This window comes from Tiliqua scincoides, chromosome 8 (assembly GCF_035046505.1).
Source record: "Tiliqua scincoides isolate rTilSci1 chromosome 8, rTilSci1.hap2, whole genome shotgun sequence".
In the NCBI taxonomy this organism is placed as follows: Eukaryota; Metazoa; Chordata; class Lepidosauria; order Squamata; family Scincidae; genus Tiliqua; species Tiliqua scincoides.
Window position 1 is genome coordinate 46,520,427 of NC_089828.1, and position 25,407 is coordinate 46,545,833.

General features: G+C 48.0%; 1 protein-coding gene across 3 annotated transcripts in view; it reads left to right on the forward strand.

Moving 5' to 3' along the window:
- The window catches only part of FAM222B (family with sequence similarity 222 member B), a 34,597-nt gene extending 18,294 nt beyond the window's left edge, over nucleotides 1–16,303 (forward strand). Inside the window, exons 2-3 of one of the 3 annotated variants that reach the window (XM_066636385.1) lie at nucleotides 8,164–8,288; nucleotides 11,161–16,303. In XM_066636385.1, coding sequence (XP_066492482.1) covers nucleotides 8,207–8,288; nucleotides 11,161–12,683 — 1,605 coding nt within the window. In that variant the 5' untranslated portion in view covers nucleotides 8,164–8,206 and the 3' untranslated portion in view covers nucleotides 12,684–16,303. Of the gene's footprint in view, nucleotides 1–8,163; nucleotides 8,289–11,160 lie in introns of those variants that run through there. The other 2 variants (XM_066636387.1, XM_066636386.1) reach the window with 2 other exon arrangements.
- Nucleotides 16,304–25,407: the final 9,104 nt, after the last annotated feature.

Consider the following 25,407-nt stretch of genomic DNA (forward strand, 5'->3'; position numbering starts at 1 on the left):
TAAATTCTAGGGGGGAGAGGCAGGGGAAAGGCAGCGGTGCAATCCCCAGGAACACACTGCTCAGGGGGGCTGCAGGGGCTTGGGTACACTTACTTGGGGGTGAAGGAAGCCCTGCGAGGCTGTCCGCAGGGCTCCCCGATGCTTCAAAAGTGAAAGTGGAGTGATCACACCCCACTTCCGGTTTAGTGAAAGCAGAGCGCAAATTGCTCCACTTTCACTTGTCCTGGGGATTGCACTGCTGCCTCCTCCCTGTCTCCTGGCTGCCCCCGCCCCTTAAGGGGAAACAGACCAGAGCCCACAGGCTGGGGCATCGTGACACCCCAGTCTGAAAAGCCCTGCCCGAGGAGACAGCATACAGATCTGGGCCTCCTCAGAAGACCTCCATGGATATGTATTTTCATATGGTAGCTGATGCTTCTTAAAGGACCAGGGTCTCAAGCCATTTACGACTTTAAAGGAAAGAGTTTGCACCTTGAATTTGATCTGGAAATCAGTAGGCAACCCCTGTAGCTCCTGCAGGATGGGCTTCACATGCCCCCCCAGCATATCCCCCATTAGCAGTCTGACTGCTCCATTTTGCACCAATTGTAGTTTCCAGATACTCTTCAAGATAAGCTCCACAGATAATGCATTTCACCCATCTAAAATAGAGGTGATTGAGGTATGAGTAACTGTAGCCACATCTACTTTTCCAGGAAGAGTCAATAGCTGGGACATTGTATGAAGGCGGGCGAAGGTGCTGGCTACTTCTGCCAGCTGCTCCTTCAGGAGGAGTCCTGGATCCAGGAGCACTTCCTAGTTACGTACTTGCTTTTTCAGAAGGAGTGTTATCCCATCACGTACATGTTGAATCACCCCTCCAAAATCTATTCTACTGACCAGCATGACCTCTGCCTTGTCTGGGTTAAGTGTCAGTTTGTTAGTCCATGTCTAGCCGATCACTGCCTCTGGATCCTAGCTCAGAACTTCCACCAACTTTCTGAGATCAGGTGATGGAGAGAGGCAGAGCTGGTGCCATGAGCATGCTGGTGACTCCTTAGCCCAAATCTCCAGATTATCTCCCTCTGCTCTTTCATGTAGATCAGCATTTCTCAACCAGTGGTACTCATACCACCAATGGTACTTGAGGTTGTGTCTGGTGATACACATGGGACCCTCAGACCCAAACCTTCTGGCAGAGAGACCAGCAACATGACAAGCACTGGTAAGGAGGCTCAACTTGGTAGTTGGACCTCCAGCATGCGGTTTTCGCATGCTCAGAAAAGCCCTCTTATTTGGCCTGAGCCTCTTACCATTGTGTGTTGTGTCACATCTGGCCTCTCAAACTGGAAGTAACTGGCAATGACATCATTGCCAGTTCCTTCTAGTGGTACCTCCATTAGGTAGACAATGCAAAGTATGGTAGGGGACAGCTATTGATAAACACTGACGTAGATGTTAAGCAGAATGGGGGACAAGATTAAATCCTGTGGGCCCCGCAGGCCAAGGAATGAAATAATAGTTCCCTAGCAAAGCCATCTGAAACCTTCCCTCAAGCTAGGACTGGAATCAATGTAAAACTGTGCCCAGCAGTCCTAATCCTGCAAGGTAGTCCAGAAGGTACCACAACTGATCTTATCAAAAGCCGCTAAGAAGTCTAGAAGAACCAACATAGAGGCACTTCCACTTTCCCTCTACTTTTTGGCACAGATGGATGACCAATGCAGTTTCAGTCCCAAACCTAGTCTGTAAGCTGGACTGAAATGGGTTTCAGTCTGCTTCTTCCAAGGACCTCTGGAGGAACTTCCACCACACACAGTCTCACCTTGGCCGAAAAAAGATCAGAAATGAGTTGGCAGTTGCTGAGGGTGGATGGGGTCTAGGGAGGGTTTCTTGAAGAGGGGCCTCAATCTAGCTGGCACCTGACCATTTTGTAAAGAAGGATTAATAAAGAAGTCCTTGTAAAGAAGGACTACCTCTACCCACCAAGCTTTCTCCTGGCAACTCCTTGGGCTCCTTTCCAGCAGTAAGGCTTATAGTTTTCCATTGTGCTGACTAAAACATTGTATTAAGCCAAGAGTTAATACATCTCCCCCTGCCCCATAGTTCTGAGAGCATTTTGCATAGATCACCTTCTAAGAGCCAATCTCAGGAGTGAGGCATTGGCACTGCAGCGTCTCTAAGCACATTTTCTTCTTTCTTTACCTGCTTCTTGAGCAACCCAAAACAGGTGTACAAAGAAAGCCTGGCAGAAGTATAATGCATTGCTTAGATGCAAAGCTAATTCAGTTGCAAAGTCAGGTGGCTGATTGCTGCCAGGAATCAGGAGGGGTGAAAACTGAGGCTTCCTCAGCCAGAAAAGTCCACTTGCAGAAGTTGATAGGTGGACCTGATGGATAGCTTGCTATCCATGAAGCTGTTTAAAGTGTCCCAAGTAGTGACTGCCCTCTGTGACCAAACAGCCTGGGGATTGGGATCCGTTTCTCTTGAAAGTGAAGTTTTCTTGGTCAGCTGTGTATTCTCTTGGAATTTCTCCCTGCCAGTATTACTTTAAACAGTGAGGGGTGGTGTGAGCATGCATTAGAGGCAGACCCAAGTTTTCAAAGCTGAGCTGATAAATGGCTCTCCATTCAAACTAGGATGTGCCAAGAAGCTGAGGTTGGCGTTCCTGTAGAGGCTTTTATCAATGACAGAGCTATAAATTCCAGCTGCATACTGGCTAGAGGAGGAGAGCCCAACTTTCCCATCCCCTCCAGAGACGCTGATCCTGCTTTGCCTGGGAGTGAACAACTTGCCAGGGGATTTCATAAAGGCCATGCTAGTACTTGCCAGGTGCACACCATAGGTAGTGCCAGTGATTTGTTGGCTCCTTTGGCCTTTCCAGGAGATGCAGTCCTCTGTGGGAGGAGCTGAACGTCTCCATTTGAGCTCCCATGGATTGTGCGCTTCTGCGATATAATATTCAGTGTCAGTATCTGGCAGACAATGCAGGCACGTGCTTCATTTTAAGACCAGCTTGGAAGCAGCCGCTTGCCTGATTGGCCATGGCACAGAAGTGTCTTCTCCAAGCAGTAAAGCAACGACAGTTTGACAAAGAGGAAAGAGAGAATTCTCTGTCAGGTCACTGATCGCCATAATGACTACAGGTGTATATAGACAGTCAAGCTAGTAACCGTTCTTGCAGTCTTTTAACTTTGGTAGACTTGCTTGCTGTTTTTATACCTTTGAGGAGGACTCCCAGAGGTGGTGGATTTCCGTGTTTGCATAGTCGCCTTCTCTCTTTGACTGAGCACCCACCCTGCCCCAAGCTAGCAGAAGCAGCCTAAATTACACCGAATAAGCACCTTTAAATGTCCCTGGTCTTTGTTGCAGCATCTTCCTCTGTTCCATTTTATCAGGAGAGTTTTGGAGGCACCAGCTGGCTTTTCTGAAGACTTAAGGATGACGTTGGTGACCATCTCCTGTCCCTGGGCGTTTAACCTGGCATGGATTCTGAGGGTAGCCTCTTTGGCTTCATTAGCAGTTTATGTACCTGTGCAATGGATGCAGCTCCACCCCCACCCACCCCTGCTGTTTCCCAGAGTGTGAAGTGCTTTGAAGTGTTTGTCTGGGAAGCTCTGTGGGGAAGGGCACAGTAGTGTTAATAATTAAAAATTAAAAGTCACCACCTGAGTGAGCGCAAGGGAGGGGGAGCCTTTTTCTGGTCTGTTAGTATAAAGGAAATGTGTAGGGAGACCAGGCCTTGGGAATGAGGCTCAAATCTTCCCTCTCCAAGTCCCCACACAGATTTCATAGAAGAAGCTGCTGCCTGTTGGTTTCCTGTGCTCCACAGGTAGTGTACTTCTCATGAGGAAAAGCAGTTGCGATTCTAGAACGGACAAGTTAGTGGCCCTCTTCTTCACCATCAGTGTGCTTTGCCCTTTCAACAGTAATCTGGTCTACTTCTTGAGTCTAGGCTGAATCTGTTAGTCTTTCAGTAATGTTCAAATGATGTCTTAGGAACCATGGGACTCCTTGGAAGCTTATTTGGGGAAGAGAGTATTGGCAGTGTTAGACAAGTGTTCCTGATAGGCAGCTGGCATTTCTCCAGTATTTGGATCTTTCCCTGCAATATGGAGTGGCGGGCCAGAGGTTGGCTAAATTCTAGGGTCCATTTCCCCTTCATAAGGGGAGTCCAGTAGGTCTCTTTGTGAGCTAGTGGGGCAGCATAGAGTGCATGTGGCCCAGAGAATCCTCTGGAGCATGGCAGCCAAATCATTGTGGCAAGGGAGGGTAGGAAATTTTGAACAGTGCTGTCTTATTTGTTGCCCTTGCTAAATTTTGCCAGTCTTCTGACCTGCTATCTTGGGGGCTGCCATCTGTCTCGTGCACTTCCTGCTTGGCAGGTTAGTGGCACTTCCTTCTTAGCTGTTGGCCACATGGTAGCCCACTGCAAGCAACCAAGAAAGAGACTGGAGGTCATGATGAGGGAGGAAGTTTGGGTTTTCCTGTTGCAGAGTAGGGTCTTTGTGATTCCAGTCCCTGCGCAATGATGCATCCAGCACAGACTCCTTGTCCTCTCCTTCTAAACCTCTCTGTAACCTCTCTATCCATATTTTCCTTTATATCCCCGCTCCAATTCTGCCAGCCCTCAGGCACCCCGTGACTTTCATTTTTCTTAAGGCTCTGCCCTATGCCTGGAGCTCCCTTCCAGAACATTTTCAAAGTGCTGTTTTTCTCTCTCCATTCACTGCTGCCCATCAGTCCCTCCACAGAACTTTTGGCTCCCTGAGCTTTTGGCTTCATCCTCCCGTCACTGCAAAGGGAAACAAAGCCCAAGAACATATTACTGCATTGGTGCTCCCATTTGTTACTCTTTCCTCTGCAATTTACCTACCTGACCAATATTTAGGTTGCATCCTTCTTGGGGCAGGGACCTATAATCTTTGCTTCCCTTACTCTGTAAAGCGCTGTGTATCCTGATGCTCTGTAAATAATGCATTATAATTGGCATACATATGATTAGTAGGAAAGAGAACCATCTTTCACAAACCAACTTGGCTTAAGAACATAAGAACAGCCCCACTGGATCAGGCCTAGTCCCATCTACTCCAGCTTCCTGTATCTCACAGGCTTCTCTTGGCAAGCCCTAAAGCAGGGTCATAGTCATCCATGGTCATCTTTGAGCAGTTTTGCATACTGAGTGCTGGCAAGATCTGGCTCCCTGCCCATGACAATGTCATTTTTGCATTAGTCCAGTTATATCCAATTATCTTTTTATTGCCAATAGCCTTCATAATTCCTTGCAAGGCTTTCTTTGATTGTCTAAGCCAGGGGTCTCCAAACTTTTTGGCCAGAGGGCCACATCAAATATCTGGCACGGTGTTGAGGACCGGAAAAAAATTTAAATATAAAAATTATTTAAATAAATTAGAGACGAAACTTAGATGAGTGAATAAATGACTGAATGGGCTCATTCATTCAGCCTCTCTGGCCCTTGAACACACCCTCCAGGCGCAACCAGAGCATAGTTCCAGTCATGTTTGGCCAAGTGGGCCAGAGGCTTTCAGGGGACAAGAGGCTGGCCGCGGGCTGGATAGACCCCTGATCTAAGCACCTAAAATGTGGTACTCTGGATTGTAATAGTTAGATGTGCTGCACCCAGACTTTGGATTGGAAAGGGGAACAAAAATTCAGCTTGTAATTAAAAGGTACACAGCAAGTGGGTGGGGATGTTTCCCTTGGAAAAAGTACCATTTCTGAGGCACCTGGCCATGGGAGCAAGCATCCTTGTACCCCCATTCTATCTTTGTCAGTCTAGCTTCAGATATGGCATTGTGCTGACATGCTGCTGTGAACTGTATAGCTTTGGGGCAGCCTTTAAATAGCTCCTCTCCTGGTCTCCTTTAGTAGGTACAAAAATCTGCCTTTCTGATCATTGCAGCCCATTGTTACTGTTGCTTAAAGGCTGTAATCCTAACCACACTTTCCTGAGAGTAAGCCCCATTGAACAAAATAGGACTTACTTCTGAGTAGACCTGGTTAGAATTGTGCCCTCAGACTATGAAAGTGCCACAAAGGATGTTGACGTAAGGCAGGCAAGACAGTGGAAACTATTTTCCTTTCATAAATAGCATGTGGGGAGATGCCATCCCAACTGAGACCACAGCAGGGGGAAATCAAGGAAGCACCTCTTACCTTTTCCACAGTTTCACCACATTTTGAGGTGGGGTCCTGGTGCACTGTTTAATAAGCCAGGAAAAAAAGATGGCAAGACATGCAAAGTTACGTGTAGTAGGTCCATAGGACGAAGTCATGATACTGTACTTCAGATAATTGCTGAATGAAAGAATAGCCCATAATATGTGATTGATCTTAAGTGGCTATGTTGCTGAACATGGCAGAGAACAAGGTGCTTTTGCTTGGGAGGAGGTGGAGGTTGCTACAGTCTCCAGTTTCTGTTCTGTGAGTAAACTAGACTCTAGTTAATCTTGGAATTTTGGACATGCACGTTTACAGTCTCAGGTCTAAAGCTTGCCCTCTCACTTCCCTTCAAGGTGGCCCGTTTCCCCTTCATTAATTGTTGCCCTGGGGTTGAGGACTGCTGGCTTTTAACATCCTGCTGCTACATGAAATCTTTGGAGCGTTGTTTGGTGTAGAGGTTTGGTGGGATTTTTTGCCTACGAGTTAGCAAGAAGTTTTCAAGTTCTTTTTCACAGCCATGAGGGCTAGAAACTTGCTTAAAAATAATAATAAAGCAGAGATGCTCATGAATCTGAAATCTGTTCTTTGTTCCTAGGGAATCCACATACCCCTGTTCTTGCTCTAACCCCTGTCCTGTCTATTGTAACTGTTGGGAAGCCTTTCAAACAGACCCAGGATTAATTGTGGCATGTTACAGCACTTCCATCGTGCACATTTGTGAAGGCAGGGAGCATGTGTGTGAAGGCTGGAATTCGCAACCTCCGACAAGAAAGGTGTATGTGTATTTAGTTGGCCACCCTATGGCCTGTGTGTGGGTTAATTTATTAATATCTTCTATTTACAAAGTGCATTCCTTTTATTTCTGAAGTACCCCTGTTAGAAAAATTTGCATTTTTATAGCTTGGAGAAACTGAGGCTGAGAATTAGTGACTTGATCATGGGTTGGATATGAATTGGCCTGGCCCAGGTCTTAGACCCAAACGGGCTGCCAGATGGTAACAAAAGTAATTTCTGTAGTGCTTTCAGAGGGTGCAGAGTACTTCAAGTGTACAGTGTTATTTTGAAGGGGTTCTTGCAACATTGCTGCAAGGAACAGAAGTAGTAGTGTCCCCATATTGCAGCCCTGGGAAGCTGAGGCCAAGAGGGAGTGACTTTCCTAAGGACACTTAAGTGAGCTCCTGGCAGAGGTGAAATCTGAACTGGAAAAGTCTTGACTTGCAACAGTCTCATGGCCATGCTGCTGCACCATTTTGTGTGCATGTGCACAGGTACCTAAGGTGGCTTCCCAGGGCCTTACATTGCCTTATAAGGCATTAAAAACGTCACAGAGAAACTGGAAGTGACTTTTTTTCACTGTTGGACTCAGTCTGGACAGGCGTCATCAGCTTCTGCTGGGCTCAGAGGATGGGGAGCGCCAGGTGAGCTCCCTTTGGCTCCAGAGGGTGGGGGGAAGCAGTTGTCCATATATGGATGATTCACTTAACCAAGGGGGGGGTTCCTTTTGGAACCCTCCCCATGGATATGGAGGCGCACCTGTACATGCCTGTTCTCTAATCCCTGTTGTTTTGCAGTTAGGTTGTTAAACAAACATTCAGCCCAATCTAGTGCCTCTGTTTTGTAAACAGACGCTCCCTGCCAGACATTCACTGGATGCCCAGGCTACTGGAGACAGATTGCCTCTTTGCTTTAAGAGCCTCTTTGTTCTGTTAATACACACTCTGCAGCAGGCTATTTGAGACTCATTAAGAGCCTCTTTGTTGTGCTTTGAGCACAGCTGTATATGCGGGACCATCTCTCATTAAGCTAAGCATGCCTGTATTTATTGAACTTTAATGGGCTATCTAATTGAAAGGTGAGTGTTCTAGTTTTAACCAAGAATTACATGTTTTACCTGGTGGATGATTCCAGTTACAACAGCTTGGATCCTTCCTGATTGCAAAACTTGGATCCTCCAAAGATTTCAGGGCCTGCTTTCTAACGTGGAGCTGCGTTTCCTTGCAGTGCGCAAAAGACTGAAGGCCCCATGTGCTAGCGGCTGCCTGCCATGCTGGCCTGTCTGCCAGGACCAGGCGACCTCTCCTTCCCGCTGCTTTCTTACCCGCAGATGAACGCTGGACTTCAGAAATGTGAGTTGCTGCCTGGATTCTGATAATGCAGCTGCGTGTCACTTGGTTTAGGAGCAGGGGCAGGTGAAGAAGTCAGGCAGACCTTGGTAGCTGCTTGAAGCATTAGTTGCCATAGAGCCAGTGATTTCTGTACTCTAGCTCAGGGGTGTCCAAACCCCGGCCCGGGGGCCACTTGCGGCCCTCAAGGTCTCTCTATGTGGCCCTCAGGGAGCCCCTAGCCTCCAATGAACCTCTGGCCCTCCAGAGATTTGTTGGAGCCCACACTGGCCCGACTCAACTGCTCTCAGCGTGAGGGCAACTGTTTGACCTCTCGAGTGAGCTGTGGGATGAGGGCTTCCTCCACTGCTTGTTGTTTCACGTCTGTGATGCAGTAGCAGCAGGAAAGGAAAGGCCAGCCTTGCTTTGTGCAAGGCCTTTTATAGGCCTTGAACTACTGCAAGACCTTCATTCATTCATTTAGGTTCATCTTTAATATATTCATTTATGTAAATTTATTCAAATTTGAAATGTAATTTAATTCGGCCCCCGATACGGTGTCAGAGAGATTATGTGGCCCTCCTGCCAAAAACTTTGGACACCCCTGCTCTAGCTTAAAGCTTCCAGTGCGTGCTTCAAGGGCAGGGGTACTCAATAGGTGGATCGCGATCTACCGGTAGATCGCAAGGCAAAATGAGTAGATCACGGAGCCCTGTCTCTCCAAACTGTTAATATGTCAGTTTCGTCTAGTGACTAGACAAAACTGACATATTTAGCTGACACTAAACTGACACTGAAACTGACACTTTAGCTGCTCTTCAGGCATGCAGCAACAAAACTGACGAAACTGACTAGACTCCAGCAGGGGCTCCATACATTAAAGGGGGGTGTCTGTCAGACGCTTTCTTCCCCCCTGGTAGATCTCTGGGCCTTGCTGGGTTTCAAAGTAGCTCTCGAGCCAAAAAAGTGTGAGCACCCCTGTTCAAGGGGTTGGGTTTTGCATAGTTGTATGTGTACCTCTCAGTCTTCTGAATGGACAGTTTCCCAAACTCATTAATGTAGGTGAATATATGAAAGTATCATGTGCCCAGTCAGAGCTCCATTGGTCCTAGCTTAGCATTGTCTACAGTGGCTGATGGCAGCTCTCCAAGTTTCCGTACAATCTCTCCCACCCGTGCCAGGGATTGAACCTGGGACCTTCTACACGCAGAGCAAATGTTCTATCACTGAGCATCCAGAGCAGTACTTTTTGGGACTGCTTATACAGGATTCCCTTCCCCGGAGACTGTCCAGTACCCCAGGATCCTTCTAAAGTCTCCTCAGTTATTTTTGCTTATGTTGGCTTTCAGGTTGCTGAGACTAAACCTGAAGGAGAGTGTTGGTGGCTCTGTCACTCTTATTTCCATAGTGTTTTAAGTTCTACAGACTTTGTATAACAGTTGCCCAAACTGTTGATCTATGAGACCTTACCTAAACCTATGAGATCTTTATCTTGATTTACAGTTCTCTTCATCTATAGTGGTTAAGCATGAGGAACAACCCTAATTCCTTCATTCTCCAACTGTGTGCTGCACAAAATACATTAATGATCCAAGGGTCCTGCGAGTTCTTAGTTCCCATCCCGCACGGAGAAGAAGCTCTGAGGTTCTCTGCTTTGGCCTTGTCTTTTCCCTGCCAGAGTGCACAATTGTGCTGCATCTCTGTATTGGTTGTGAATGGGATTTCGGTAACCCTTAGTGCAAAGCGTCAGCAGTCTTGCCTGCCATCAGAGAAGACTGCCTATTGTATCTCTGCATGAATCACTGTTCTGGGCTTCAGCCTTGGGGGGAACACAGCTGGACCTTTTTTCCTTGCCCTTCCCTCTTTATTCAAAGGGTATTTATAGTGGAATGAATTGTTACTGGAGAATATTTACCATAGCTAAAGCTGCTGCCATTTTAAAAACGTCCTGATGTGAAAATAGCACTTATGGAGAGTTTATTTTATGGAGAGCACTTATGGAGAGTTCGTTGTGCAACCTATGTTACACTTCTGTTTGGTACAGAATTGAAGCCAAGAAGTGCCCCCAAATGTCTGCTAGGAAGGCCTCACCTACATTTCTGGTGAGCCAGGTCCCAAAGCCAGAATGTAAACCTTAAATTTAAACGTTTTATGCCTCTCTTGACTTCCTAGAGCTGTACTGTGGGGTTGTCTCCTTCTGTAGTAGCCTCCTGATTAGGGAAGTCCTCTTCTCTCCCTCCAGGGAATGCACCTTCTGCTCTTCCCACTGCAAATCAGCCTGGTCCAGTAGAGTAAGTTTTACCTGTCTCTGCTGCCCTGAGGGGGAGGGGAAACCCTAAGCGTCCTTCAAAGGGGCATGCCCGGGAGGAATCCCAGACTTTTTGAAGGAAGCTAAGATTGATCCCTTTGATGTATGTACAAGAATAAATGAAAGTTGTATTTGAGTTCTGCAGGCTGAGGAGAACAGCGAATGACCAGAAGTTCTTCCCACATGTGGAATGATCTTATGGAGCTCACTGCCACAAGCTATGTTGATGACCTCTAGCTCAGATGGCTTTACAAAAGAATTAGGCAGATTAACAAAGGATAGATCTTTTGACAGGTGTCAACACCTTAGTTAAGCAGAACCACCAGCACTTTACTCTGAATACCAGGTGCTGGGGATAAAGCACTGGAGAAGATTGTCACCATCCTGATTGTGAGCTTCCCAGTAGCACTTGTCTAGCTGCTGTAGTATAAGTTAGACTTTTTGGGTCTCCTCACCCAGTTCTTACATTCTCAGGATGCAGCACTGGCTGAGTCAGTGTTGAGTCAGTGCTGATGGGTTCTTTCTTCTGACTTTTTCTCCCCTCCCTGCTTCCTCCTCCTCCTCCTTCCCACCCCCTCCCCCAACCAGGGGACACTACACAGAAAATGAGAGCCGCACAGCACCCTACTCCAGCAGAGTTGGACGCGTATGCTAAGAAGGTGGCCAACCATCCTCTGACTATCAAAATTTTCCCCAACAGCGTCAAGGTTCCTCAGCGGAAACACATTCGTCGTACTGTGAACGGGCTGGACACTTCCGGGCAGAGGTACAGTCCTTACCCGCCATCTCAGGCTGCTGTGAAAACTGGCCTGCTGGCCATAGTCCGGTCCCCAGCGAAAGGGATCCTCAAGGACTTTGACGGGACCCGCACACGCCTGCTGCCGGAAGCCATGATGAACCCCCCTTCCACCCCATACGCGGCACCAAGCACTTTAAGCCACCCACAGGCATTGGCGCGCCAGCAGGCTCTGCAGCACGCCCAGAGCATGGCTCATCACCCTCAGGGGATCCCCCAGGCCCTGCAGCACCCCCAGACCATGGCCCACCCAGCCCTGCAGCAGCACCCTGCCAACCACTTGCTGCAGCAGCAGCAGCCACCACCCCTGTCCACCACAGGTTTGCATGGGGGCCGGAAGATTCCAGATGCGGATGCCCCCCCAAATGTGACTGTGTCTACCTCAACCATCCCCCTCTCCATGGCTGCAACACTGCAGCAGAACCAGCCCCCGGACCTGAGCAGCATCGTGCACCAGATCAACCAGTTCTGCCAGGCCCACGCGGGCGTCAGCGCTACCTCAGTGTGCGAGGGACAGATTGCCAACCCCAGCCCCATCAGCCGCAACCTCCTGATCAGCGCGAGCACCAGGGTATCCGCTCACAATGTCCCCACGCCCCTGCCTTCTTGTGTAGTGAACCCAGGCGACCATGCTGCCGCTGCCGTTCCGCCATCTACCGCCACAGCCATGGGGGTTCCCCTGGGAGGCGTGAGCCGAGGCCCTTCTGTGTACCAAAGCGAAATGAAGCAGGTGGCGGCCTGGAACCAGCACCAGCTCGCTCATCTGCAGCAGATGTGTGGCGAGGCCGTTGGCCCCTCTGGGATGATGGGGAAGCCTCCTGCCCGAGAAATAGCCGGGCAGGGCTTCCCTGGCAAAGCTTCCGGCTATGGCCTGGAACTGTGCATGGGCCAGCCCTTCAACGTGAAGCCCCCTCTGGAGAAGCCCACCCCTTCGCCTCCCGTCAATGGCTTGCCAGGCCCCCTCCCCTACACCAATGGGCACTATTTCCAGCCCCTGTGGAACAACATTCTGCCCACTCCCAACAGCGACAGCTCAGGCTCCCAGGACCTGGCCATGCCTTTCCACGGCGGGGGACAGCCTATGGGGGCTGCCCTGGAGTGCACGGCTGGACCTCACTACAGAGCTGGGGCTGGCGCTCCCGGCCAGAGCAGCATGATGCAGACGATGGAATACCTGAGTGGGGACTTCCAGCACTCCTGCCTTCGAGAGCAGGGTGGGGTGGTGCTGAGCAAAGCCCCCCGCTCCTCCGTGAACCGAGCCCCCGAGCCCACAGATAGTCGAAGCCTTCATATTCAGCACCCAGGGTATAGATAAGGCAACAGTCACTTTCACTGACAAAGCGTTAGGGTTAGTCTTAATTTGAATTAATAAGCAAGATGTGTGGCTGTGTAGTCGTTTTTTTTTAACTTGCAAACTTGAATGATCATTTATTAACTGCTGAACCAGGAGATACCTGTTAATATTCTCTGTGTCTTTTCCCCCGTTCCTGGCTGCCTGCTTATATTGAATCCAAACTGTGCCCTTCTCAGTTCAGTCGGACCCCCAGCCATTTCCACGCTGCGGCTCTCTTAATCTTTGGGGTTGAAATTAAGGCGCTGCAGGGCTTAATTGGGTAGCATCACCATGCAGACTTTTTTTCTCTCCGATTCCTCTTTCTGGGGAGTGGGAGGCAGCCCATGTGCAGTTAGAGATGCTAGGAAGAAGCACTGCTTTTCAGCTGCAAAGCCCACTTGTATGAACGCATTGAATCCCTTTGCGGCATGAACGATGTGCTGCTTTGCAAAAGGCTGAATTGGAAGTTGCTGGTTTTGGTGCCAGGTCATGGCAAGGGGCTTGTGAATCGTGTGAGCATCATGCCTTTTAGGATACTGGCTTTTAAATTCCCCTCCCAGCAAGTTTTTGTGAATTACAGGAGGTGGAACTGCTCCTTTGACTCTCCAGTAAAAGATGCCTGTATCCTTTTGCTGCAATGGGACTGGGTCAGCTGACACTGAGTTGTAGATACCTTCCTCCAGGTATTAACTGCTGAACCGGATGGTGGTGTCTGGTGGTGGCTGTTGCTGCTCTGGTAGATGACGTGAGCAAATGAGTTGGAGTCTTCCATGCCGCTCTGGGTTACTTCACACTACCAGTCCAACGATGCTCTCTTTTCCTTAAGTCTTTGCTGCCTATAGAGGGAGCCACAAGACTTGAGGCCAGAGTCTTTTGCATGCCAGTAAGCAGTTGGAGACAATTGATGCCACCCACCCTGTGGCACGCTACTGAGGATCAGGTTGACTGCAGAGTTTTGCCGGTGTGGTGTTCTCTTACTCTAGTTTCTCTGGAGGGCTCAGTAGAGAGGAGAGGAAGGGGGTGTGCCTGCATGCAGAATGTCCCTTTCAGAAGGGTCTTGAACTGCTGGGTGCAGCCATGTGTAACCTTATAGGACTAAGTCCCATTCATTTCAGTGCAGGTTCCCAGCAGGATTGGACCCCCGAGTGCCAAGCAAAGACATTTTTCTAGCCTTTCCTGTTCACTCAGCAAAAAACTTGAACGTAAATGATCAACATCAAGTTTGGAATTTAAAAAAAAAAAACAATTACAGCTGCCTTTCTTTGATTCTTTCTCTGTACACTGGCTAAATCGATTGCTGTACACTGTAAACTCGGACGTGTAATATTTCTGTGTGAATGTTACCTGGTAGCGTGGGTCTGAGTAGCACTGTGGGGTTGAACCCACTGCCCTCCCTTCCCTCCTCCCACCCCACACAGCCCTGTGGGGGAAAAACAACAACAAATGAAGCCTTAAGCTGTTGTTCCTCCAAGTCTCCTTAACAAGCATGGGTTAAACACTAAAGCTATCAGACAAAAACTTTAATTTAAAAAACATGCAAATTTACTAATGTTAGTGGCATCCTAGTCAGCTAGAGTTCTTAAGTATTTTTCACACATGGAGGAAATTAGAAACGGTTTAAATCTGTATAGCTTTTGATTTAGGCGTGTAGTTCTGGACTGTAGGAAAGAGACTTAGGTTTCAGGGCTTGACTCCATCCTCCTCTGGACACCCTGCCCCTCCCCTCAAGGTGTATCCCTTAACACCACCTTGGTGGTTTTTAAAAATCCCTGAAGAAGGGTATTAGAAAAATGGATTCATTAATCCTGTCCCTTTAGAGCAAAATTAAGTCACTGAACTAAAAAAAAAAAAATCTGTTGGCTTGCGTTGCCTTAACAGGATGCCTGATCTGTTCTGCCAAATCTAGGGACACACAAGCCCTAACTTAACTGTTTTTAGGATCTGATTCCTGCAGCCTTTGTGGGGGAAAAATGGGTCTGCACACACCCATGAGAGGGCAGTTCTCTCCTCCCCAATGCTGACTTTTCCTGCAATACATTTCCCAAGCAACCTGGTAACCCCCTTTTCCCCTCCCTGGCAGACTTCGGGGCCTAGGCTGTGACCTTGCAAATGCTCCTGCATCTCTCTCCTTTTTTTTTTTTTTTTTAATTTCCTATAAGATGTTCTGATACCTGGACATACTGGCTCAATAAAACCTTTTGCTGCCACTCCTGTCCTGCCTCACCGACTACGAGTCCCAAGCTAGACTGTTAAACCTGAGCTTGTTTGTTTCTTTTGTCTTGGATCCCAGAACAGTGCCGGAGTCAGCAGCCCTCTTACCCCCCCCCCCATGCTGAACTGGAGAGGAGCAGCTCACAGCTCTGTGAAGCTTGTCCTGTTATTTTCTCTCCTGTTCTCACAGGAGATGCAGCAGGCAGGACTGAGAGACACCTTGCAGGCATGTCGCTATTTAGAACCTTCACAGGAATGGAGAAAAGTGTGTTTCATCCTGGTGCCTGCATTTCAGGAGCGCAGCAAAAGCTCCCCTTCCCTCATTTGGTTTGCTTGCGGCACCTCAACTTTGGGATTCCCGTGTCCCAAAGTGCACAGGCCTTCCTCACAGAGTTTTTGAAGTTTCTGCTTCCTCTCCTTATCTGTTGTCACTTGTCCAATTCTCTCCCCACCCGACACAGATTTTCAGCTGCCTTTGAGACTTCCCCAGCAAAAGGACTAAGAGCCTTTTTTCTTATCATGCACTACAAATGGACTGGATGCACCTGTCTTGACTTCCAGCTAGTTTGGAGGCTATGTAGGTTGTATTTCTGATAAGCTCTTAGGCCTGTGTCATGGGGCCCAGCCCATGGTTTATCAGATACTCTGGGCAAGTATCCCTTGCTGTGGCTGCTTGAACCCATCCTCCTGAAGTTCCATGCTTCCTGCCATAAGGCAAATTTGTATGGCTGGGACTGATCTCCCAGGAGCAACAGAGGGGAGGGCTTTGATGCTGAGGGCAATCACCTAGGAGAGGAATGGCCAGTGCTGTTCCTGGAAAGAGGGCCAAGTGTCCTCCAAGCCCCTCTGCTGACCACTTTTCCCCCTGGGTGTATAATAAAGTGGATGCTGGTTTTTTTGTTTTTTGCAGCAAGCCACTCATTATCTTGACCCTCTTTTCCATCAGCATCCATACAGCCCTTTCCATCACTGCTGCCACCCCCAAAAAAATTCAGGGTGGGAACAGAATTGTGCTTAGAGTGAAGGAAGAACCAGGAGCTTCTATTCAAAGGAGGAGCTCCAGCATCTCTGTGCTTGAGGGGACACATTGGAAGCACTTGCACCCCCTTGTCCCACCTAAAGCATCAGATGCGACCTTGGCATTGCCCTTTGAGCCTTGTTCCCCCCCCCCCATAGGAACAGGACAAAAGTGCTGCACCTGGGGTGGGGAGTAGAGGCTGGGGCTTGAACTGCTGCTGTATTTTCCTTAAAAACACTCGCTGATTATAATAATTGTTGTTGTTAATATAAGCTGCTGCTCATGTGCTACGGGTATCCAACTAGAATTTTCTCTCTCTCTCTCTCTCTTTCTCTCTTTTTTTGTCTGCAGGAACAAAAAATAAAAAAGTGAAGCCAAAAAACCCTAAACCCTCTCTTTTTCTCTTTCTCCACCACCACCCCATTGCTGTCCCTGTGCAGCATGCATGGCTGAGGTTTACTTGGCCCAGATTTGAGGGCTTCATGCTGTGACATTAGTGGTCTGTATACTGGGTTTCTACCTGCCTGTTGTGGGTGTGATTTGGAGAGGGGTGGGTGGCTGAGACTGCTGCTAAAGGGATTTGGACCCCACAGCACCAGAGAGACTGGCTAGTTGCACACGTCTGCAGAATATGAATCATGGCCTTGTTTCAAGGGAATCTCCCCTGCCCTCATTTTTATTTTTTGCATATTAGGTTGCATCGTACTGTGCAGAAGCTGAGAAGAGTAAAGGAAACATTCTAAGGTTGCTGTTGGTGCTGTGGAGGAGGGAGCTGAAGAAGCTGTATGTTGGGGGCTTGAAGGAATTAGGCAGGAGCCAATGTTGGCACCCCTTGGGCTATGATCAATCCCAAAATAAGCCCCCTGTTTAGATGCTGACGGGGGGGGGGGCAATATGTTGTGTGTTTGACCACAGCAGCAGGTGTATTGCTGCACCTAGTAGTGCTCTCTGCAGTTTCTAAACTTGTACACTAGAGGGCAGCCTCATCAAGCGTGATGCTTATATGGTTAACTCTCCCTTCACCAGCATCTCAGCAGGACCTTGACTACTGCTGCCTGCTCTGAGTATGTGGAGGTGCAGTGTTGAGGGGAGAGTCTGGTCAAAGCCCCCTTCCTTAGGTAAGGATAGAATGTCTGTAATGGGCTTGTATGCCAGAAGCCAGAGGGAAGAACCTGACTGCAAAGGGCCTTTTTTTGAGAAGCAGGGAACAGAAGCAAAATTGGAGATTGATTTTGAAAGCATGTTGGGGAACAGAATGATGAAACAAGTGGATGTCAGTGTAAAGGCTGGGGGACCTTTGGGACCCTTTCTCCCCACACCCGCCCCCTTTGGCAAGAGATAATACAGTGTGCTTGAACTGTCGAGGATCCAATTGCCACTTAAGAGGATTCCAAGCAGGGATTAGCTGGGCATTGAGCTGTTCAGGATCTTTCTGAACTGCTTCAGCGCAGCTCCTTGCAAGCTTGATGGGAGTTGTTGGGTGCTGAGTAGTACTCACAACCCCTGTAAAAGCTTCCTTCCCTATATCTTTAGAAACTGTCGGTGCTTAGTCCAAAATGCCATTGATCAAACCCAGTTCTAGATGTGATCACCAGCAGGCACACTTAGTGGGCATTTTAAAAAAATAAAACAATGTCTTCAGATTTCTGGAAAGCTCTAAGGTAAATGGGGTGATACAGCTGGTTCAAGCTGCTGTGTTTCTTTCCCATGTGGTGATTGATACATGGCTGTGGCTAGCCTGGGGATGAAAGTGAATGCAAAGTGCTGAATTATGCAGAACTCTACCTCAAGATAGATTTCAACACAGCACAAACTTGGTTTGGGTAAGGATTTAAAGTTGGTGAAATGTCTGCTAGGCAAACACCTGGTAGTTCATCTTTTCTTTCTTGGCCAGTGCTGTGTGAAAGGCAGCAGCCTGCATTTCACACACTGGTGCGCACTGAAGCTGTGCTTAGGTTTGAAACTTAAATTGATGGTGTCATTTCCGGCCATGATATTACTTCCAGGTGAATGACATCACTTCCGGCAGGTTTTGAGAGTGTCAGTCTAAAAACTGGTTCCTGGTGCTGAAAGGTTTGAGAGCCACTGCACTAAAACTTTGATCTGCCCAAATTCAGCTGTGACTTCACTCTCCCCCATTTTTCTGGTCCTCTTCCTGTATCCTTATCAGTCTACAAATGTTGCAGGGAAAGCTTTTTCCTTTCAGTTCTCTCCTCCATGCTAAAAAAACTTCACCTGGTACAAGTGGTATATGCTACAAACTGGAGGGGAGAGGAACCCTTCACGGTGGTGTTGCCACAGCCAATTATACAAAATGTGCTAAACTTAAAAGGTGTTTTAGAAGCATAATTTTGGCATTTGAATTCACACCTGAAAAGGGGGCCTTGTTCTGCTAATTACAACACAACTAGCAAAAAGTGTGCGTTCCTTTTTGTGTTTAATTCCAGTGTTTATCTTTCCTAACCATTCCCACCTTCCGGCCTGCAACCTTCTTGCAAGGGCCCTTTATATAAAGCAAATAGTGGCAGCACCGGAGGGGGGCAGCCCTCCTTGCTGGGGGGAAGTGCAGCTTTTTCTTCCAAAGGCTTAAGTGTGCCTCCAGCACACTGAGGTTGTTGGAGAGATTGTTGGCTGCCACCCACCCGTTTTCATGTTTTGTGCTTGAAGCTATGAGGCCTAGAAACTTGTTTAGGGAATAAGAACAGATTTGAAGAGTCTCAAGCTTGTGCAGACGAGTTGAACGCAAATAGCAGTTCCTTGCATTCATGCTGTCAATTGCAACATTTTGGGTTTTGAATATAACTGTGTTGGACAGTTAAAACCACTGAACCCCCGTCCATTCTTTTCCTAGTGCCTCTGGGGCAACTGATTTGGGCTGGGATACAGCTCCTTGTTTGCCAAGCTGATTCTCTTAGTAAACCAAGAAAGGGCTGATCAACTGAGACAGGCTGGGATGAAAGCAGGCCAAGCTGCAGAGGGTTTTCACAAGGAGAACAAGCATGCTGCTGGCTGTGACTGCTTCTGGAAAGTTATAGTCGTAGGCCAAGAAAAATTGCATTCTGTGTTTAAAAAAAAAAGAAAAGATGCATCTGTTGCCTTACAGTCCATAATTTGTTCTGGTAGTGGGGAGGGGAGTAAAGGTCTTAAGATAAGTTTCTGGTCTAAAATGAATGCATAGAAAATGGTGGGGGGTTGCCAAAATGTATCTTTCTCTAAGAACTTTTGCCGTCTGGCTTGTTCTCTCCCCTTATGTGGTGCTGCTGAACTTCACTGGCCAGAAATGAGGGGTGGGTAATAGTCCACAGTAAAATAAAATAAATCTACATTTTGTCAAGAAAAGCAGCTGTGGCTTCCCCCACCCAGAATGGCTCTGAAGGGGAGGGGCCACTTGCACACTGCGGTGAGGTTCCCTGCAAAACTTTGTGCTTTGCACCCCCTCTAGCTATGCCACTGTTCAAGAGTCAATTATATTCAGTGCTCTGTCTGGCTGAGGTGCTGGCCCCAGCAGCCTGTTACTACAACCTGTGGACACAAAAGGTGTTTGTCCTGCTGCCTGTCTGGTGCCTCCTGAGTTACAGACCAAAATGAGAAGCAAGGAGCTAGACCTAGACACCAACTTCTGCATCACCCCTACATAACCTTTAGGAATGCCAGTGGCAGAGGCTGGTGACATCAGCCCAGCTGGACATGTACAGAAAGTTCAGCTTCTAAGTTGGCCACCTCCAGCGTGACCCTTCCCACCCGCTTCCTACAAGGAGCCTGCACTTGCGTCAACTCCCCCGGCCCTGCCCAGAGGACACCCCCTTTGCCGGTTACCTGGCTTGGAGGCTACCTAGCCAAGTGAAACTCTAAAAATAGCCCTCTGATTTGATTATGCTTATCAGGCTTTAGGGTGGGCACACTGCCATGTGAGTGGGGCAGCCATGATAGTGCTCAGCCTTCCTGCTCAAAGGAACCACTGGCTCAGGCTGTGCTGCACCTTTACACCTAGTGGGAACTAGGACTAGATTAACCATTACACAAAGTGCTCTGGGCTGTTGGGGGGGGGCAGGGAAATGGAATACATTCTGAATTAAAAGGAATCCGCCTCAAAAATCACATCACTGGCCCACCCACTCTACTGTGGAGCACACATCCTAGATTTCACCAAGTCACATGAACCTCTAACACAAACAGTTCCAATTGGGTTTATTTTGCATATTTCTGCCATTTTTGTTTAATTTATGCCCCAATCCTATTGGGGACTGGTGGCAGTGGAGCTTGTGATCTGCTGTCAAAAGTCCCGGTGCGGCACCTCAAAACGTATGCAGGTTTCATGTGCTTGTGAGTCCACTGGTGCAAACAGTCTGTGGCCCCCATGTACGTACCAGTGGCTCACCCATACCACACCATAGCAGGAAAGATGGCTTGGGGGAGGAGCCCCGCAGGGCAGGGCTCACAGGACAGAACATAGGCACATCTCAGTGGCAGCCACACACACCCAGATCCTATCCTCTTCCCAACCTGACATGCCCCTTTTCTGTCCTTGAACTTAGGCCAGCTAAATAGCTATTGGTGAAGCCTCTTGATGGCCTAGTGACTTTCAGGGAGGTCATTCAAAATATTTTTGCTTACCTTCCTTGTGCTATCTGGTCACACACACCCCAGTAAGATGCAGCATGCACTCTGTTGGCACCCCGCCATCATGTAGGCTGGTGGGAATAGGATTGGACTGTCTGTTGAAGTTCTGCTAGCCATGGAATGAGACCAGGGCTCTGCTTCCTAACCAGCTTAAATTGTGCTCAGTCAGTCTGTTGTCCATACACGGGTCTGAGCTGGTGTAGCATAGCACCCAGGTGGCAAATCAAGGCTTCCCTGGTTCAAATTTTGCCTCTGCCATCTCACCAACGGGTGGTCCTAGGCAAGCTGCTCCCTCTGAGCCTCAGTTTTTCCCAGCTGCAATCCAACAACCATACTACTCGTTCACCTTGCAGCATTGTTGTGAAGACTACATCACGATAGCGCATGCAGAGTGCTTTGCCCACCTAGAAAGTGCTACAGAAATCTTAAGCGGTATTTCATTTGAAAAATATCTTTGCAATTAGAATGGCTTGAAACTTTCTTTAGGGAGAAGTCAGAAAGTCGAGCTCTGTCCCAAGTACATTCTGTGAACCTGTAAGGAATATTCTGAAGTCCCTGCCTGCTTCATAGAAAAAAGCCCTTGTGCTTACATTTTCATCTGCCCGACATAAGGTGGGCATGGCATTACTACCTGTTGGGCTTACGTGCCATTCCTTGGAGGTGGCCAAGTGGAGTCTTTGGTTCCTTCTCCAGCTGCTCCCTGGCACCTCCTACAGTGCATAGATGCCATTCCAGTCAGGAACACAGACTTGTCCACAACACCCAGAGGGTGGGGAATGATCCACACCTTCTAGCTCTCAAGTCAGATACTGGCCTGGCTGATAAAAGGAACCTGAATCCCATGTAGTAGGGTTGCAGACACAGATAGCATCACGGTGGCCGCATGGGCCGGGAAGAATGGCCTTGGTGCCAGGATCAGGGGTAATCACTCTAAACTAGGACAGCTCTAATGCAATTGGGAGATTAGCAGGATGGGAAGCCGAGGTGCTCAGACAGATTTGGGGGTTTCATCCTTATGGCACAAGCATCTTGTCACACACAATCTCTTCTTCTGTACTAACACACATGTCCCTTTGCTCTCCTTGCTCACAATGATCCAGGATAGAATTGCACCAACCTCTTGCAGGAGGGACAGGCCTCACCCATTTCCCCCTTGCAACCTGCTCTCCCTCTGTCCTTCTCACCTCCGTCATGAATTACTACTCAGTCATAAAAGAGCACCCAAATTACAGATCTAGTTAATTAGGCGCCAATTCAGTTCTGAGGTGGAGTTCAATTCTCCACCTCAGCTCATTGTGAATTTGGAAAAGAAACTACAGTGCGGGTGGCAAGAGCCATACCAGCTGGTGGCTCTTTGAGAAGAGGGAGATCCATTTTCTTACCCCCATCAATCCCCCCCCCCATGCAGATGTTATTTGAAAGACTAGCCTTGTCCCCTTGGGGGAAAGACGGATGGGGAAGCAGAAACTTGCTCATACATGCTGCAGTCTGGAAAAGTTTGCTGGGGGAGGGCAGAGCTTTTTCATGATCCAATGACAGGGAAGAATTAAAGACAACCGCACAGATTGGCGCTGTCTTTACATCTCAGACGTGCTGCATTTCTAAACTATATAGCTGGGGGGGGGGGAAATATATTTTGAGTCAAATTATTCTGCAGATTCTAGATGAGTCACATCACTTGCTTCTCCAGCTCTTTTGAACAAGCCTTCTAAATTTCCTATCAAGTGCTGGATTTTATGCATGCCCTGTTCCACTCGAATGCTTGTCCAAGTCTCCAAAGAGCAATGTCCCCCATGCAAGGTGGGGGGGGCATGCATGTGGGGGAGCAAGGACACTGAGCCTAAGGCAATGATGGAATTAGCAACCTTCTTCTCTAAGCCCATGTCTGGGCTCAAATGTGGGTCATCACCGATTATGGCAGAGGCTTTTTCCCCAGTTCCTATGTCTAGGGAGACAAATGCCTGCTCTGCTTTAATCCTCCCCTCCCCCCTCCAAGGTCCACACTACCTTTTGTTTATTTATACCAGACAAACATGCATTCCTGGGTCAAGTACTTGAGTCACTTTGATTTCAGTGGAGAAAGCTTCCTCCACATGCTCAAACTTCTCCCACTGAATCCATGGGATGTAAAATTTCTTCACTGTGCTTGGATTGGGCCCTTCCTTATATCCTTATATAGATTTTCTTACACAGACCTTATATAGACTTTCTGCTCAAAATCAAATGAATAGTCTAAGCATTGGCCTGGAAACAAACAACACCAGCATTAAGCCAGTTAACCCAGTCCAAACTTACATGTAAAAAAAGAAGAAGAAGAAGAATCAAGATTGATATCACAAAACTATCCAAGAACTTTCTGGTCTTAACTAGGCTGAAATGTAACTAACTAGTCCTACATTTAAAATGGGCTGAAAGTCATTAGGATGAAAAAGAGACAAAAGGAAGAGGCAGAACCAACCCAGAATAATAGTAATAAATAATAATACAGGCATTTCAAGGTGGTTTACATGGGCAGGCTGTTCTAAATCCCTGTCGGGATTTTACAATTGAAGAAAGGTTCTATCTTTCAAGAACCACAACATTTCAGATGGATCTTTTATGGTCTGTTATCACTTTCTGGCCTCCAGATTCCTCCCACGCAGGCTGACAAGCAGCTCCTTCATCTCTCCAAGAGCAGGTGGAATAACTTGGCTGGGCTTGTCAGCTGCTTCAAGGTCTCGCCATTCACGGTGCCAGTGGCCTCGAACTGGCAACCTTTGGATGTTTTCCTCAGGCAAATGGAGGCTCAACCCCCTAGACCAGACCTCCTGCCCAGAAGTGACCAGTCCATGGGGGTCAACTGAACCATTTGCCTTCACCATGTTTTATTTCCTGATCCCTGGATCTGAAGAGGAAGTGAAGAGGAGAGTTGTGGGCTAGAATGTTTCTGTTCCTCCAGCTCACCACTCTTCTCCACATTTTCTCACACTCCAATCCCCTCTTCAAATTAGGGAGTGGGAAGAAGAGGAGGAGGAGGTGCCAATGACCAGCACTAGATCAGAGGGGCAGCATTTGATACACACGGCTTCAGGCACTGGAAGGTCATAAGTCAGCCCTGAACACACCCCTACAGTCAAATCACAACCAGGAGAGTGATGCACTCTAGTACAAGGGCTCCGGGTTGGGGGGGACCTCAAGAACAAGTGTGGCATCAGCAATGTCAAGAGGGGGAATAACCCAGCTGCTACCAAAATCCAGTAACTCTTGAGCAAATATTTCAGCCTCTCACTCCAGGGATCCTACAGTGACTGATGGCCTCACTTTGCCCCTTGAAACACTGGCTTCTGTTGCATAGAAGAGCAGCAGCGTTTACGAGAAACAAAACAAAGGGTGGACGCCCATCACCTTTGAAGCAAAAGAGCACTAGGTGAGACAGCTTTGGAGTTTGACAGCAGCAGGGTGAGGTTGGTTTGCACAGAATCCTCAAGTCGCTACCTGAAACATCGGCTGTCATTTAGATTTCTTTAACAAAAGTTAAAATCTTCTGTAGCAACTGTTTCTGCCTCTTGTGGAACACCCAGAACACTATTTTGGCCCAGAAAATGTAAATCTATCAAGGAGGCAACGAGAAATTGGCTTCTGGGGTTGCACTTTTTATATAGAATACAGTTGGGCACCACATTTTCTTTCTTTTTAAAAAGCACAGTTTACAGCAGGCCTAACCCACCAGGTCAAGCATCAGCCTGCAAGAAGGGCAACACATTGGAAATGACGAGAAAGTGCGTCAGCTGAGCCCAACCCTGGGCTGTTTGCGCACAGATCAATGCTCCTTCCACCCTTGTGGAATGATCATCAGCCCAGATCTGTGTCTCTCTGTGACTCACGGGTTGAGCATTTGCAATACATAAGAGACCGGTCTATGGCATCATCTCCTCTTAGGAGGAAGAGGAACCAAACAACTAGGAGCTCTTGCCAGTCTTTGACAAAACTTGGGCACTGCACAACAGTCCAGAGTACAAAGATAAGGGCTTTGTGCAGCACCAGCCAATGGAGGCCAACTCACACACACACACACAGAGCTAAACCTGCCTGGGGGCACAATCAGATATTCAAGATTAGTTGTTGAAGTCTCACACGCACACACACCCCAAGGAACAGCTCACTTAATACCACCGTCCCTTGCTACTTCAGAAACCATCATCACTCTATGCCACTTTTGGCTTGCGAAACACAGAGACACTGTTCTGCGCACTCTTGAGCCTCTAATGAACATCCAATTCCCCTCCAATAAAAGCAGCTGCAGAAGAAAGTGTTCAGTTAAACTCAGGTTGGCACGCTTGCTCCATTGCAAAGGCACCAGGAGACCAAGAAGGGTTACATCAGCTACCACTTGGAATTTTCTACAGGAAGTGCAAGCATGATCTTTTTGTGGCCACCCTCTGTCTGCCTGGGTCTAGGAGCAAACCAAATCCATGCCAAGACTGTTTGTTTTAATAAAATGCAGCACTTTCCCTGTGTATTCAAAGCCTATCATATAAAGCAGCTCACAAATCCTGACAACCCTGGAAAGTAGGTTAGCGCTACTGCAAAGGAAGTGGAGAGTACGTTGGCCTGCCTGAGTTTAACCTGTCTACCAACAGCACAATCCTATTCACACTTACCTGGAATAAGGCCCATTGAGCTCAATGAGACTTGCACCTAAGAAGACATGCATGGGATTGTGCTGTCAGTGAAAGAGGCAAAATTTAATCTAAAAACATCCTAGATCGCTGCTCTGTCTCTTGGACACAGCTATAACATGGGCTATATTCACTCTCCAGGAATTTGTTTGTTATCAGGGGTTGGATGACGAGCATTAACAAATAATTACAATTCTTA